Source organism: Danio rerio, chromosome 1, assembly GCF_049306965.1.
Source record: "Danio rerio strain Tuebingen ecotype United States chromosome 1, GRCz12tu, whole genome shotgun sequence".
In the NCBI taxonomy this organism is placed as follows: domain Eukaryota; kingdom Metazoa; phylum Chordata; class Actinopteri; order Cypriniformes; family Danionidae; genus Danio; species Danio rerio.
The window spans coordinates 9,289,613-9,306,865 of record NC_133176.1 but is presented as its reverse complement, the minus strand read 5'-3'; the positions used below and the strand labels follow the sequence as shown (position 1 = coordinate 9,306,865).

The window sequence follows — 17,253 nt, the reverse complement described above, 5'->3', positions numbered from 1 at the left end:
CCAGCCCCACCTCCATATACAGTACCATTCCTTTAAGGCACCATGCACAAGTATTGACATATTATTCTAAGCATTAAAAGCTAATCATTATCCCTCATTGCATGCCCCTATAGGACTGGAAATTAGCATGCCTTTATGCCTTTAATTTCATTTCTGCTTTCAATTTAGATGTGTACATTCTGTGCAAACATTAATATAACATTTTGAAAGGTTTCAGGTCTGTATGCTTATGGTTTATACGATGGTATATGACGTATGTGTACACTACCTGACAAAAATCTTGTCGTTGATCTCAGTTGTAAGATTAAAAAATTATAAATTGACTTCTAGTTGATCATTTTAAAGAGTAGCAGAAGGTAGATTTTCTCCAAAGAATCATCTGTTGAACTGCATCCCAATCATCACAAATACTGCAGAAGACAGGACAATTGTGCTGCCTATTACATTACAAATTACAGGAGAGGGCAAATTCTTCAGCAGGACAGCGCTCCTTCTCATACTTCAGCCTCCACTTCGAAGTTCCTAAAAGCAAAGAAGGTCAAAGTGCTCCAGGATTGGCCAGCCCAGTCATCGGAAATAAACATTATTGAGCATTTCTGGAGTAGGCATTGAAGATGAATCCAAAAAATCTTGATGAATTCTGGGAGTCCTGCAAGAACGCTTTCTTTGCCTTTCCAGATGACTTTATTAATATATGTATGGATGCAATCCTCCAAGCTCATGGGAGTCAGACACAATATTCATTCTGTTTCCACTGCAGCATGACTTTATATTCTATACTGGACATTATTTATGTTAAGTGACAAGACTTTTGTCTAAGCAAAGTCAGACCTTACTGTCCTTATTAAATAATTAAAAATCAAGGAATGATCATATTTTATTTTGGTAAAATAAGCGTGATCTAGAGGACTTTACCTTTCATATAAGCAACTTCTGATACCAAATGATCAACTAGAAGTCAAGTTATTATTTGTTGGTCCTAAAACTTGGAGGTGACAAGATTTTTGTTTGGTAGTGTAGATCTATACATGCAAAAAATAAGAGATGATTCTTATTTTTTCTAATTTTACAATTTGTGTGAATAGTAATTTTTTATATAATTTTGTAAACTATTGTACTGATGATTTTAATTTGAAATAGAAACGTTAGTTTAAAATAAAACACTGTAAAATATCTGTAAATGAACAGTTTTCTGCATTTTGTGATGCATGTTTTTTAACGCTTTTGAATTGCATTATGGGACCTTGAGTTTCTCCTTAACATCTGTTGAAAAGTTTGATAAAGTGACTTTTATTGACAATTTTAATAGCTGTTGTAAATCAGGGTATAAATACCTGGTATTCACCTACTCAGTATGTTTTTCTGTTATTTTACAGATTTAATTCTCTCTATATTATTTCTTATTTAATCTATTGTTTCAAACTACAGGAATGTCAATACAAGTCACTTTGTTAAACTGCAAAGCTGAATTTTCACAAATCAACAGAGCTAAAATAAAGGTCCCTTCATGCAACTCACAACCATTGAATCCTGTGAGTCACAAAATATGGAAACTTGTTCATATTTTTTAGGTGGTTTCAGACACGTTTTCAGAAACATTTTTTTTTAAATTTTAGACAACAAAATACCATTGTTTTCAATATTTGATGGAATAATCCTGGTCTTCAATCCCAACAACTGAAAACATTTCTTATTTAATTGTCAAAATAATTTAAAAAAGATAGTCAAAACTATTTACCGTAAGTTATGCTAATGTATTCCCTGTTTTACAATAGCTGAACTTTCACATATTGGTATGCTTTCAGTTTCACCTCCATTTCCACTATAAATGATGTGTATTTTTGTTAAGATCACAAGGACCGTCTACTATCACTATGCACAAATTCACTTTAAATTTTAATAAATTTTCTTTGTTTTGCAATACTTCTCAGTTCACCTCAATCCAATAAGTTTATTTTCTGCCTGAATGTGAGTGACATTTACCTAAGAGTTTTACTTTCTACCACAGATATCAATGCGCAAGCGAGGAAGCTGCAGAGAAACCGAGCCAAAGGAACGATGACTCTCCAGCACGGCTCCTCGTTCTGCCGCAGCCTCAGTGAAACCAGCCTTAACCTGGTGGGTTTGCCTGGTGAAGAACCCAAACGCTACTACTCCACCCTCCCTGGACCCATCAGGACACGCTCCGCACGGGACTCTGAGATCCGCAAAGAGAGAGATGGAGGAGGAGTAAAGCACTCGCTCTACCAGTCGCCACACCTGCTGCTCCTTCAGGGCTACAACCAACAGGTCAGCCGAAATCCCAGAGCAAATGAGAAGGGTATAAACAGAAGTCAGAGCCAGCTCCAAATGGGCAGGTCAGCTCCAAGAGGGTGGGACTTGAGTTCCAAATGGGCTGATGAAAGCCTCCTTGAGAATTCACTGATCGTTTTGTATTTCTGCTACATGACATGGAGTCCGAACTATTGTGTTTTACTAACATTTACAGTGAACCCAACCTCACAGTAACCTGTTGCGTTTTGGTAATGTCTACACCTACCACAACTGTAAACCCAATCTACTTGTGGTGTAAGTCCCTCCCACTTGGAGCTCTCTAGGCTGCAATGATACCTACTTATAGAAAATGACATCACACAAGATGGATGTCATAAAAACAATCCCTTCATCTAATCAGATTACTCAAAAAGGATTAAGAGAGCAAAGAAAAAAAATCCTAGGTCACATATCAAATCAAAGTTAATGCATTTGCAGTAGTTCTCATAAATAAATTAGACAGATGTTTGCGTAATTGGCTATAATTAGTATCAAAAAATTGTACAAAAGCACGCACCTCCCTCTTAACTGGGTGCTCAGCCAAAAAACCCAAAAGGTGCAAATTAAATTTTAATCGAAGGCGGCGACGATTTCGTAAGCTTTTTTAATTTAATAAATTTGTAATTTTGGAGCTTTGGTGTTGCAGCCTTAACAGCATCCACAACAAAAAAGACTTCTTTCAAAAACATTAGTATGGTATCATATAAATGCAAAAGGGAATAATATATTGTAACTTGTAGTGTTTTTAGCTGTCTTTTTGGTTATAACAATTTACATACACACAGTTAAAGTCAAAATTATTGGCCCCCCATTGAATTTTTTCCCAAACGATGTTTAACAGAAAAAAGAAATTTTCACAGTATGTCTGATAATATTTATTCTTCTGTAGAAAGTCTTATTTGTTTTATTTTGGCTAGAATAAAGCAGCTTTTAATTTTGTAATAAACATTTTAGGGTCAAAATTATCAGTCCTTTTAAGCTATATATTTTTTTCGATAGTCTACAGAACAAACCCTCATTATACAAAAATTTGCCTAATTACCCTAACCTGCCTAGTTAATCTAATTACCCTAGTTAAGCCTTTAAATGTCACCTTAAGCTGTATAGAAGTGTCTTGAAAAATACCTAGTCAAATATTTACTGTCATCATTGCAAAGATAACATAAATAAGTTATTAGAAATGAGTTATTAAAACTTATGTTTAGAAATGTGTTGAAAAAAAATCTGCTCTCCGCTAAACAGATATTGAGGAAGAAAATAAACGAGGCTAATAATTTAGGGGGGCTAATAATTCTGACTTCAGCTGTACATTCATACTGTACATACATTTATGTTATTGTGTGATTTAGTACAGCACTGAAGTACAATATTGTTATAATTGAGGTTTTATTTTTGTTGATTATTATTTTGCTTTTAATTTTCCAATTTAACAAATATACACTTTTTATCTTAGGGTATTTTCAGTTTTTAAATTTGGGTAAAATAATAAAGGTTCAAATTTTAAATTCCAATTTAAAATAATTAATTCATTTTCTTTTGGATTGGTCTCTTATATATCAGGGGTCGCCACAGCAGAATGAAGACATGCACATTCACACACTACGGCCAGTTTAGTTCAACCAATTCACCAATACTACATGTCTTTGGACTGCGGGGGAAAACAGAGCACCCCAAGTAAACCCACGTGAACACAGGGAAAGCATGCCAACTCCACAAATAAGTGCCAACTTTGTGCTCCCACATGTATGAAGTATCTCTCTACTGTATGTAGTTGCATTTTTATATTATGTTGGAGTGTTTCTTAAACATTGTGCATTTCTCAAGCTTTGCGCAGGTTAATTAACACATGATAAGAAGCAGACACGCACGTGAGAGCGGTGGGCGGGGAAAAGCAGCTCATTTTTGTTTAACGCCACAGGCTACAAAAACAGCTACACTGTGTCTTAGACACCAAAATCGGCAGATTCTGGATGCTATGATAAATAATCTGATGGTATTTTGAGCTGAAACCTTACAGACACATTCTGGAGACACCAAAGGGTTATCTTACATCTTGTAAAAGGGGTAAAATAGGTGGTCTTTAATTAATTTATGCACTCTATATAAATGCTACATAGTTTCAGCTGAAATTTAGGTAAAATAATAAAGGTTAAAATTTTAAATTAAAGTTTTAATGAATTAATTCATTTTATTTTGGATTAGTCCCTTATATATCAGGGATCGCCACAGCAGAATGAAGCCATACACACATTCACACACTACGGCCAATTTAATTCTTCCAATTTACCTATACTGCATGTCTTTGGACTGCGGAGGAAAACAGAGCACCCGGAGGAAACCCACGTGAACACAGGGAAAACATGCTAACTCCACACAGAAATGCCAACTGACCCATCCGGGACACGAACCAGCGACTTTCTTGCTGTGAGGCGACAGTGCTAACCACTGAGCCACCATGCCGCCCTTCAAGTTTTAATCCTAAGCTTGTTTTACCCAACTCTGAGTTAAAACAAGTTAACATTTTTTTATATTGTGCCCCCACATTTATGAAGTATCTCTCTATGTAGCAAAGGGACTAAGCCGACAAGAAAATGAATGAATGAATCTCTCTATGTAGCTGCATATTTATATTATGTTGCAATGTTTCTTAAACAGTATGCATTTCTCAAGCTTTGCCCAGGTTAATTAGGAATAAAAACGATCACTTTTCATTTTCAGGATTGCCTGGTTTACCTGTTGAACCGAGAGCAGCACACAGTTGGTCAGGAAACAGCATCAGCACGGCCAAATATCTGCCTGTCATCTCCGGATGTGCTTCCACTTCACTGCCGAATTCGTCGTGCTGCGCAAAGGCGCTCTTCCTCAGACCAGCGGCTTCTCCTGGAGCCCGTCGCTCATGGGAATGTGCTGGTGAACTTCATGCGAATCGAGCGTCCCACACCCCTCCGTCACGGGGATTTGCTGTCCTTCGGTGCTCATTACATTTTCCTGTACAAAGACCCTCTGAGTGCTAAACCTCTCCCTGCCCAAACTCTCACCAGACTTCGTACCCTAGCAAAACTCTGCGATGGTGAGTCTGGAGGTTTGCCTGAGAAAGGAGATGCTTGTCGAATGTGTGGAGCTGTTTTACACGAACCGGCAGCATCCTCTAGACGTAGCTCTAAAGCTCCAGCACGAGGGTCACAGAAACGAAAGCTGGCGCTGGAATTTGAGCGGGCTCACGAGGACGCACTGGTGAACCGGGTGCTGACGCTCATCGAGCCCAGCGGGGACGACCACAAGCTGACACCAGCATATTTGCTTTGTCTATGCATCAAGCACTCAGCGAATACATTTCCACCCGGCAGCTTCGGCAAACTCTTACAGAAAATCGCCAAGAGGATTCAGACCATAGCATGGGTTAGTACTCAAGTCAACCATTTAGATAGGTTTCCCCAGTTCAAATAGTCAATGGATAGTCAAATAAAAAGTCAATTAATTTGAGTAATTATTAGCCAATAATAGTAGGGATATTTACACCATATTAGATATTTCATTTATTGGTATTGGTAGGTAGGGCTGCACAATATATCGTGTCAGCATTGATATTGCAGTGTGATCATTTGCAATAGTCACATCGCGTGTACATGCAATGTTGAGTCTGAGTATGAAATTTTGATATAAAGGCTATAGTTTTATTCAAATGTGGCTGCTTGCAGTATGCATTTAAATAATGATGGCTGGTTCCTTTACATGAAAGCTCAGATTTGATTATCATATATATAGTATATATATTCGCAATGATACAGATACCGATTTTATCTCCCAGCCCTACCCCAATGTTGTGGGGATGTTGCATTTTGGTTGGGAATCGGGTTGACGTCAGACACCAATGTCAGACCAATGCGGATTTTGGTCACTTTCAAACACGACCTAAAAACAACCAAATACTAACGTCTAATGATGTTACAGCTTGACGTTGTACATTTGTACTTGTACATATTTTACTCCACTACTTCCCTTCAACCTGGAGTCACTACTTTTATTTGTTCTTGTGTATGGGGTTTAGAAAACATCCAACCTAAAATCAACCAAATATCAACATCGAATGATGTTACAGCTTGAGGTTGTGTGGACGTTACCATTATGACGTCTATCAGATGTTGTATTTTTGTTGCCATACCTGACGATTGAATGTCAGTGTTTGACATCAATATGCTGCTGGTTTAAGATGTTGGCTCGACATTGGATTTTGGTCACTTTCCAACACAAACTAAAATCAACCAAATATCAACGTCATTTCACGACGTTGTTGGACATCAAAATAAGGTTGTCCTAAGACGCTAGCTAGACATTGAATTTTGGTCACCTGACATCACAACCTAAATCTAACCTAATATTAGCGTCTTATGACATTGTGTGCCTGCTGGGCAATAACTAGGTGCACTACAGAATGTTACGTTTACACACACATGCACAAATTACAAGTAAAAGGCATCAGCTTTTTACAGCATAATACTTACTACTCACTACTCTTGAGTACTTTTGAAAGGTCTATTATTGTTAATATTTACAACAGATTTGTTTACTCTACTTGCACTACATTTTAAAGCAAGTAATGGTACTTTTACATCAGTCGGATTCTTCAGTACTCTTTCCACCACCGCCGATTAGACCATTTACTGGTAGATCATCTACAACTAAAAAGAGTCTGTTTGTATTGTTACTACAGGATATTTATATTCTTTTTTAGATTTTATTATGCATGAAAATATCCCCGTTTTAACATTCACATCACCTTTACCATCATTTAATGCTCACCTAAAGTTAACGGCGAGAATAATTGTGAAAAAGCAAACACAGCAAGTCTTGCCTCCATAATAAAAATGACTTAATTATTAGTTTTGCATTTAAAAAACAGGATTTATTTAATTCTGTTTATCTGCAGTATATATAAGTCTATTTCTCATTTACATAATCAATCGCAGAGAGGACCCATTGATTTTCTTCAGTGAGGGTCAGCGCTTGTTCGTCACCTCACATGCCCTTTTGTCTTTGTTGACAAATGCATTTGCCGTTGTCCATTTAAACACAACACAATTAGTTGAATCACGTAATTTGCGAATGTCCATATAATCTAGTCCCAAAGCGGCCGTCCTGAAGCATTTAATGACTGTCTTCGAGCTCATTCATTATTAAAATCCAATTTTAGAAGGTCAAGCGTCAGCCCCGCTATATAGTCGCTGCCCAAGAAAAGAGCAAAAGAGCCAAGGTTGAAAATGTAGAAATGAAACCAAGGTATTAAACCTCCCACATGAAGCTATTCACAATTTGATGACATTAATTGCCGTCTGTGTCTGTGTCTCGCAGGAGAAGACAAAGGAGTTGGCACAGAAGCAAGCTCAGCAGTGAGTATCATGTTCAGCCTTATAATACGCACATGCATGCACTTTCAATGTGTGACAGTCTAAGGTCATACGCTGTTAAAGAAAAAAACGCCCTCATCGATTCTGAAGGCATGAATGAAACCAATCAAAGTGTGTTTTTGTGTGGTTATACAGTCAAGATCCTGCCTCGCTGTCTCTGCTCAGCATCTCAGACCTCGTACCAGATCTCCAGTTCATTTTCTTCTGGATGTCCAATGCCATCGAAATACTGTATTTTATCCAGCAGAAATCACCTGCGTACATGCAGACTATTGAGCTCATGGACGATAAAGGTAAGAAACTTCATAATTGGCATCCTGGCATAGACGTTTTTTTTTTGTTTTTTTTTACCAAAACAAGCCTAAATTTGGGCTGTCAGTGAAATATAGTGAAGTCTAACAATAGCTCTAGCAGTCTAGCAATAGCTCTAATAGACTACACTGTGAAAAAATCTGTTAAATTACAGTCAATTACCGTAAAATAACAGATGTAAGTTACAGAAATTTACTGGAAAATTAAAGGGCACCTATGGTGAAAAATCTACTTTTCAAGCTGTTTGGACAGACATGTGTGCAAGTATAGTGTATAGAGTGTCATATTGGGGTGATAAAAACACACACAGTCCTTTTTTTTCAATTTAACAACAAAAAAATGGTGGACCACTTGCAGCGGTTTTCAGACCGACCGCAACTTTACGTAGGAGTGCAGTCCCCCCGCCCACCAATATTGATTGACAGCCTCGCGTCACGATTATATCCTCAGTTACTTGTTGCACGTCTGCCATTTTCAGCGTGTGAGTCAAAGTGATATCACTAAAGGAACACCCGTGCTCTATTTTTTTGATGAAAAGCTCATTGGGCTCAACACAAAATCACAAAATCTTGTGTTTGGAGTTCAGGAATGCGTGGCGCGACGATTCGGGACACTTCATGTTTCAAAGACACAAACGACTCGTACATGTACGGCTAAATGCTCATCCTAGCTCAGCTTAGCTTAGCTCTCTCTCTGTCTGTCAGCATGTCTGTTGCAAACACAGAGCGTAGGAGCTCTTGGCTCCGCCCCCTTGTTACGTTGGGCGGGAAGCCGAAACTGTGATGCAACACGCCCCTAAAACAGCAAACTGTGCAAACCCAACATGACACTTTTTAACACATTATAATAAAAACATCTGAACTGTGTGTTTAACTGAACCTAAACTGACACACTCAGAAGAACCATAATATTAATATTAAATCATAAAAAAGGAGTAAACTATGTGCCCTTTAAATTTAAGGAAATTTTTGTAATTTAAAGTCCGTTCTTTAATGGTAAATGTTTGTAATTTAACGGAATTTATTTTGCGTTTTTTTCTGGCACCTTAGCTACCGGAAAAAAACGTAAAACGACAGATTGTTTTACAGTGTTGTGCAGACTATTGAGTTCATGAAAAATAAAGGTAAGAAACTGCACAGCAAGCTTTTTTGGGGCTTAAAAGATGTCTTATAGATTTCCAGATATAGACATTTTAACCAAATAAAATCCTACATTTGGGCTGTCAAAATCTAATAGACGTCTAACATAAGTCCAAAAATAGAATAGACTTTTGAGCTCATGAAAGATAAAGGTAAGAGACTACACAGCAAAATAATTTTTTGTGTTTAAAAGATGTCGAATAGATGTTCTGCATAGACGTCTTGGCCAAAGCAAGCCTAAATTTGGGCTGTCAGTGAAAATCTTATGGACGTCTAACAATAAGTCCAAAAATAGACTAGTCAACAAATCACCTGCGTACATGCAGACTAAAAGCTGTTTTTTGTGTTTAAAAGACAGATAATAAATATCCTGGCATAGACGTCTGGACCAAAAGAAGGCAAAATTTGGGCTGTTAGTGAAAATCTAATAGCGTCTAACAATAGCCCAAAAATAGACTAGTGTAGACAAGTGCAGACTATTGAGCTTATGAAAAATAGGGTAAGAAACCACAAAGCAGAAGCATTTTTGTATGTTTAAAAGTCATCTTATAAATGTCTAGATATAGATGTCTTGACCAAAACAAGGCTAAATTCGGGCTGTCAGTGAAAATCTAATTGACTTCTAACAAAAGCACAAAACTAGACTAGTCAACAAATCATCTGCGTACATGCAGATTATTGAGCTCATGGAGAACAAAGGTAAGACACTACACAGCAGAAGTATTTTCGTGAGTGTAAAAGACGTCGAATAGATGTCCAGATAGACTAGGGTAGACAAGTGCAGACTATTGAGCTTATAAAAAATAGGGTAAGAAACCACACAGATATAGATGTTTTGACCAAAAGAAGTCTAAATTTGGGCTGTCAAGTCTGATAGACGTCTAACAATATAGTCCAAAAGTAGAGTAGTCAACAAATAGACAGGATTGAATGACTATGTCTAATCTGTCTAATATTTTTGGATATGTATTAGACTAAATAGCCCAAATTTAGACTTCTTTTAGCAGCAAAAATGTTTAGATGTCTTTTTAAGTCATTTGGTGAACAGAGAAGCGTCCCAAATGACTTCAGCGTCTAGAGTACACATTTTATAAGGTTATTTTGACATTCAGCATCAGTGTTTGATAGTCTCGCCATCACAGTTACGTATTTATTGCCTCAACAGTAGAGCACAAAAAGTGTCCCAACCAACCTGTCCTCCAATCTATACAGGTCACTTCCCTGAAATCAATCCAATTGGATCATTTACTAAATTATTATTCCTTTCACAAGTGAGACGTAATTCATTGCAGAGTATGCTGTCATCTACAGCAGTGGTTCTCAAAGTGGGGGTCGGGACCCCCCGAGGGGTCGCGGGGCAATAAATTTCCGCGGGCCTGGTGATTTCCAAAAATCTGTTTATTTTTATTAAACCATAAGAATTAACATATTTTATCCATAACTATACTGAAAATAAAAATAGTCGTTTATACTTACTATATACTATATAGTTACTATAGTAGCTTATAGTTACTAGTTCTATTGGATTGCGACCCCTGGAGTAATTACATTATATTAAAGGCAGCAATAGCGTCAGATGCATTTTGATTTTATAACATCAGGTTATACTTTCTGGCACATTTAAAGCACTGACACAAATTTAATTGGTATGTCTGCGTCATTGCATGCAAGGTTTCTGTATTTATAACCACCTCAGAGGATATTGGCGGTCGCGAGTCACTGGCATTGGGAACCCCTGATCTACAGTACATAAAGACTAAGGGATTTGTGTAGGCTGATTGATTGATTGATTGTGTAGTACTGCAAAAATTATGGATTCAATAACAGTAAGTTGTTCAAATGTGTACTTTTAAAGTTTAAATTGTTCTCCAAAGCCAAATGAGCAAATGTGGAATACATGCTGCAGCCCATATTTTTTGAAACTTCATTTACATACTTCAACATACTGTAAGTTGACTGCAGTTTCTAGGTAAAATGAACACTAGGGGGCAGTATGTCAGCAAAACCTTTTGTTCCTTTTCACACTAATGATATTTACATGGACATTATCAACAAATAATGAATTATTTTCATGCAGTTCTTTGCACAACTTCATCTATCTATCTACAAATGAAAACATTTCTGGCGTGGTCAGTTTGATTAGTAGCTCACCTGGTATGGTCACAGCACAGTTGCTTTAGCAATTACATTTGGAAACACTATTGGTCAGTAGTTCACTAGTCTAGGACTGCATTCCAGTCCAATTTTTTATAGCCTTCACTCGCTAACTTTCCTTCGTTTTGTTTCCTTGGATGTACATCCTTGATTTTGTCAGGCAATTGTCCACTACTGGTGGAGAATTTGAATAGGTTTAAATGGAATGCCCTAAACTAGGGCTGGGCTGATAAACGATATTATATCAAATCGTGATCAAATTTATGTCAATACCAATAAGCTCTGGACTTTTTTTTTGCTCTATTTTGATCTAAGAGCCAATCACACAGCAGAAATGTGCAACAATAGGAATTTAAAAGAGTGTTGATATTAGAGATGTACAAACTTTTCGGCCACCGAAAATTTATCGGACCCTCTAATTTTTTTGGATTCAGTCATTCTTGGGGTATTCCTATAATCTAGAAGCATTAACAACTTATATCGAAATATACATTGATATTGTTCAATATGAAAAATAATTATCGAGACGTCACAATCGTGTTGTATTCTGGGACATATAGGTGATGGAGTGGACAAATGAGGCCGACTCGCTCCCTCTGTCAAAATCAAGGGATCAAGGATATGTACATGTAGGCTTCCCTCATTCACTTAAGGAAGTTGAACGCACTTCAAAATGGCAGCAGGGATTCTCAGAGGGAAAAATGAAGGGATATTTCCAAGTGCAGCCTAAATGCAGCCTAAAGGTGATCTGAAAAGCTCGGGCTTCGCATATACATATATAAAAAGGACGTGTATATGAAACGTATAACAAAATGTACTCTAAGTAACATGTTTTACATTCATAAAAAATGTAAACAGCGCCTTCTTGTGGAGTTTTCATTTGAAATGTGCAGCAAAATGTACCTGGAGCAATGCATTTTACATTTCACAAAAAGATTAGGCTGAGGGATGTATGTCCAATGAGCCTAGCTTGAAGATAACTAGAAAGTCTACATATTGCATTTAAACAAACCTGCATTTTAACTGGCAATAGTTTTATGACGACCTAACATAAGCATTATTTTTACACCAGCTAGATGGCCCATAACTTTAAAATGTAACTACAAATCATTAGCTACTTGCACAAATTAACTATATGATCTTTTCTTTAGAGCATTTAAAACAGGTTTGTGTTTAGAAATTTCTGTGTCAAGACACTAGTTACACAATTTAAGCAAATAAAAAATAAAATTCAATATAAACAGATGGCATAGAGCAGGGGTGGCCAACCCTGTTCCTGGAGAACCACCTTCCTGCAGATTTCAGTTGCAACCCATATCAAACACACCTGCCTGTAATTATCACGTGGTGTTCAGGTCCTAATTAATTGGTTCAGGTGTGTTTGATATGGGTAGCAACTGAAATCTGCAGAAAGGTAGATCTCCAGGAACAGGGTTGGCCACCCCTGGCATAGAGTATTAGTAAGCATGCTCGGGGAGTTTTAGGCTACAAAGTGTCTTTTGTAAACTGGTCCATGGGGTGCAATACTGACAAAAGGAAAACATTAAAACAGACAAGAGCATTATAGGTAATAAAATATTGCGTTTGGTCTAATTGTATTTTATTTATCCCTCACTGCAGCAGGATCCAAAGAATCTCTCCTCTCAGCAACAATATCAGCAAATGAAGAGGCGATGACCATACTGGAGGAAGTGATCATGTACACCTTTCAGCAGTGTGTCTACTACATCACTAAGGTAAAGGGTAGGATTACCTTATATGTGTGGCGCCACACTGGTAAGATGTTACCTGGGCTGCTGGAATGAATTATTTAATGTATTTCTGTGTGACTGCTTGTTGGCTTCTGTGTCTTTTTAGGTGCTCTCCTCCTCTACCTCATGTCCTATACTAAATTAATTATAAATAAGTACTATACATTGCGGAAATACATATTAAATTACCAAAATGCTGTAATTTAAGTTTCAATTCATTAATGATGTGGCATTTAGCTTTCTGAATTAATTGCATTAATCAAAAATCTGTATTTTCTAAATGATTAATAACACTCTTTAGTGCCATATTATTAAATCAATGAATGCTTATTAAATAATGTAGATGTAGGGTAATTTATTTAGTTCGATTTACTTCAGTGGGTGGCATGGTGGCTTAGTGGTTAGCACTGTCGGCTCACAGCAAGAAGGTTGTTGGTTCGAGCCCTGGCTGGGTCAGTTGGCATTTTTGTGTGGAGTTTGCATGTTCTCCTCGTGTTTGCGTGGGTTTCCTCCGGGTGCTCTGGTTTCCCCCACAGTCCAAAGACGTGCTATAGATAAACTGAATATTGTATGTGTGTAGATGAGAGAATGTACAGGTGTTTCCCAGTACTGGGTTGAGGCTGAAAGGGCAGCCACTGCGTAAAACATATGCTGGATAAGTTGGCGGTTCATTCTGCTGTGGCGACCCCTGATAAAAAAGGGACTAAGCCAAAGGAAAATGAATGAATGAATGATTTACATTAATGTTCAATAGATTGGGGTCAGTATGATTTTTTAAATACTCTTATTAAATGATGCTTCAAAGGAATCAACTATTTACAGTAAAGACTTTTATAATTATGCAAAAGAACATTCTATTTATTCACCAAAGTATCACTGTTTTCACTGTTATAAACATTGATAGTAACAAATAATTTAGATATTCCATAAAAACAGCATGTTAAATCTATTTCTGAAAAATCAAGAAAGAAAAACAGGTATTTTAGATTGTAATATTATTTCCATTTTTAAAAAAACACAAAACAACATCAGAACACAAAAATATTTTGATTATTTCAGCTTTTGTATAGTTTTGTATAGTCAAAATGCTAATATTATTAATATAATCCTATATTTACAAAAAAAGAGAAAAAACATCAGAAAACATTCAATTGTTTTGACAATTTTAGTTTTTTTATATTATTAAAGTTTTTATATTATTAAAAATATTTCCATGTTTACCAAAAACACAAAAGAAACATCAGAAAATATTAAAATGTTTTAAATATTTTAGCTTTTTTTGTATAATTAAAATTATAATATCATTAATATTATTTAAATTTTACCAAGAAAACAAAAAACATTAAAAGTTTTGATTATTTTAGCTTTTTATATTTTTAAAGTTTTTATATTATTATTATTTCTATTTTTACCAACAAAAAAAAAACTCAGAAAACATTAAAAAGCTTTAATTATTTTAAAAATAATTAATATATTAATTAATTAATAATTATTAAAATTATTTATGTTGTTAATATTATTTCCATTTTTACCAAAAACAAAAACTTCAGAAAACATTATTTAATAATTTTCTTTTTGGCTTAGTCTCTTTAATTAATCTGGGGTCGCCACAGTGGAATAAACCACCAACTTATCCAGCATACGTTTTATGCAGCAAATGCCCTTCTAGCTGCAACCTATCACTGGAAAATATCCATTCACACTCATGTACTACGGACAATTTTAACTTACCCAATTCACCTATACCACATTTCTTTGGACTTGTGGGGGAAACCTGGAGGAAACCCACACAAACACAGGGAGAACATGCAAACTTCACACAGAAACGCCAACTGACCCAGCCGAGGCTCGAACCAGCGACCTTCTTGCTGTGTGGTGATCGTGCTACACACTGCGCCACCGCAGCTTTTTTATATTATTAAAATTGTAATATTATTAATATTTACATATTTACATATGCTAGAAAATGTAATGTTATTAATATAAATTCTATTTTTTACAAAAATCTGAAAAAACTGTCAAAAAAACAACAAAAGTTTTGATTATTTTAGCTTTTTTAATTTTTTTTTACTATTATTATATTATTTTAATATTATTTATATATTTTTCATGTTTACCAAAAAAACACACAAAAACATTAAAAGATTTTGATTATTTGAGCTTATTTATGTTAATAAAGTTTTTATATTATTTTTTAATTTTATTTCAAATTTTACAAAAAAATGTTGATTATTTTAAGATTGTTTATCTTCTAAAGTTTATATTATTAATTTTCCATATTTACCAAAAACAAACAAAAAAATAAAGCGTTTTGATTATTTTAGCTTTTTTAATATCAAACAAATCTAAACTCTGCATTACTTTTTTTAAAATAAGCAATCACACAATATTAATATCTTAAATTGGCAGCCTGTCATTTATGTACAGTAATAACAAAACCCTGTGATGTCTATTTCAGACGTTGTATGTGGTGCTGCCGGGCCTGTTGGACTGTAACCCATTCGGGACGGAGCCTTCATCAGAGCAGTGCCGGCGGGCTGCAGGAGTGTGTGTGTGTGCAGTGTGTGTGATGCCAGAAGCCGTTCGCAGGGTGGTCAGTGTGTTTCAAACCACATCAGACCTGCTCCAGCAGTACCAGGTTCATTCAGAGATTCAGAGTCAGATGTTCGCCTACCTCTTCTTCTTCACCAACGTCTCGCTCTTCAATCAACTCATCGATAAAGGTTTGAATAAGCTCCTCAGTTGCAGCTGATTTGTTCATATTCAGATATACATTTAAATACATAGTTTTATATTTGGTATATTATCAATTAGGGAATAACAGACATACAGTACAAAGAATGAAATTACACTAGTATGGTGAGTGTTTATGCTGCCCTCTAGTGGTAAATACATTTATAGCATGTTTCATGGAATAAATATGTACTTCATTTCATTCATTCATTCATTCATTCATTCATTCATTCATTTTACTTTGACTTAGTCTCTTTATTCATCACAGCGAAATGAACCGCCTACTTATCCAGCATATGTTTTGCAAAGCAGATGCCCTTCCAGCTGCAATCCAATACTGGGAAACATACATACACACTCATTCAAACACATACATTCAAATAAATATATTTTTTTGCTTGTTTATACTACGTATTTAAAATGATCTGAAACAACACGATTCTTGAGATTTCATTGGGACAACTTTTTTTTTTTTTTATAGTAAATCCACATAAATTTGTTAAAAGTGTTAAGTTAATTTAATTTGTGTTGGGACAACATTAATGAATTGTGTGGAACCCTGCAGTTTTTACACTATGGCCATTATCATTCATTCAATCTTTTTTTTTCGGCTTAGACCCTATATTAATCATGGGTCGCCATAGCGGAATGAACTACCAACTTATCCATCATACAGTATGTTTTACACAGTTTTAGCTTACCCAATTCACCTACAGCACATGTCTTTGGACTTATGGGGGAAACCCACACCAACATGGGAACATACAAACTCCACACAGGAATGTCAACTGGCCCAGCTGGGAGTCAAACCAACGACCTTCTTGCTATGAGGCGACACTGCCAACCCCTGAGCCACTGTGCCATACTTCATTTCATTCTAAAATTATACTTTTGTCATGGTAAATTACAATACTCTTTTTGTAGAAAACATTGTTCTAATACAACAATACTAAAGCTACAACTAGAAGTTATCTACATTTTAACGTTGAGGTAGATTTTAACTCAATTATTTTTAAGACGAGGTCCATAATTGAGTTATTAATGTTTTGTTACGTAATATTTATTGTTGTATTAAGTGTTTGGGGTTGTGTATATTTTATTTTATGTTTGTTTTATGTTTTTATATGGACAAGTATTTATTTTGATTGATTGATTGATTGATTGATTGATTGATTGATTGAAGTACTTTATAGTTTCCGAAGCTGCATTTACTTAATTAATTAAAAATAACTCTTTGATGTTAAAATCAGAAGGAGAAAGAGCTTTATTTATTTATATGAGAGATATTTTTTAAATACAGTAAGTAGCACGGTCACCTCACAGCAAGAAGGTTGCTGGTTCGAGCCTTGGCTGGGTCAGTTGACATTTTTGTGTGCTCTGGTTTCCCCCACAAGTCCAAAGACATGCGGTACAGGTGAATTGGGTAAGCTAAATTGTCCGTAGTGT

General features: G+C 35.8%; 1 protein-coding gene across 10 annotated transcripts in view; it reads left to right on the top strand.

The window, feature by feature from the left end:
• Positions 1 to 17,253, top strand: part of radil (Ras association and DIL domains) — a 48,483-nt gene that overhangs the window by 13,968 nt on the left and 17,262 nt on the right. For all 10 annotated transcript variants that reach the window (XR_012401981.1, XR_012401972.1, XR_012401969.1 and 7 more), the window contains 6 exon segments: positions 2,009 to 2,289; positions 5,032 to 5,712; positions 7,663 to 7,700; positions 7,854 to 8,011; positions 12,944 to 13,059; positions 15,533 to 15,797. Coding sequence is in view for 6 of the 10 variants with exons in the window: in XM_073947118.1 (XP_073803219.1) it covers positions 2,009 to 2,289; positions 5,032 to 5,712; positions 7,663 to 7,700; positions 7,854 to 8,011; positions 12,944 to 13,059; positions 15,533 to 15,797 (1,539 nt within the window). In the remaining 4 variants the exon portion in view is untranslated.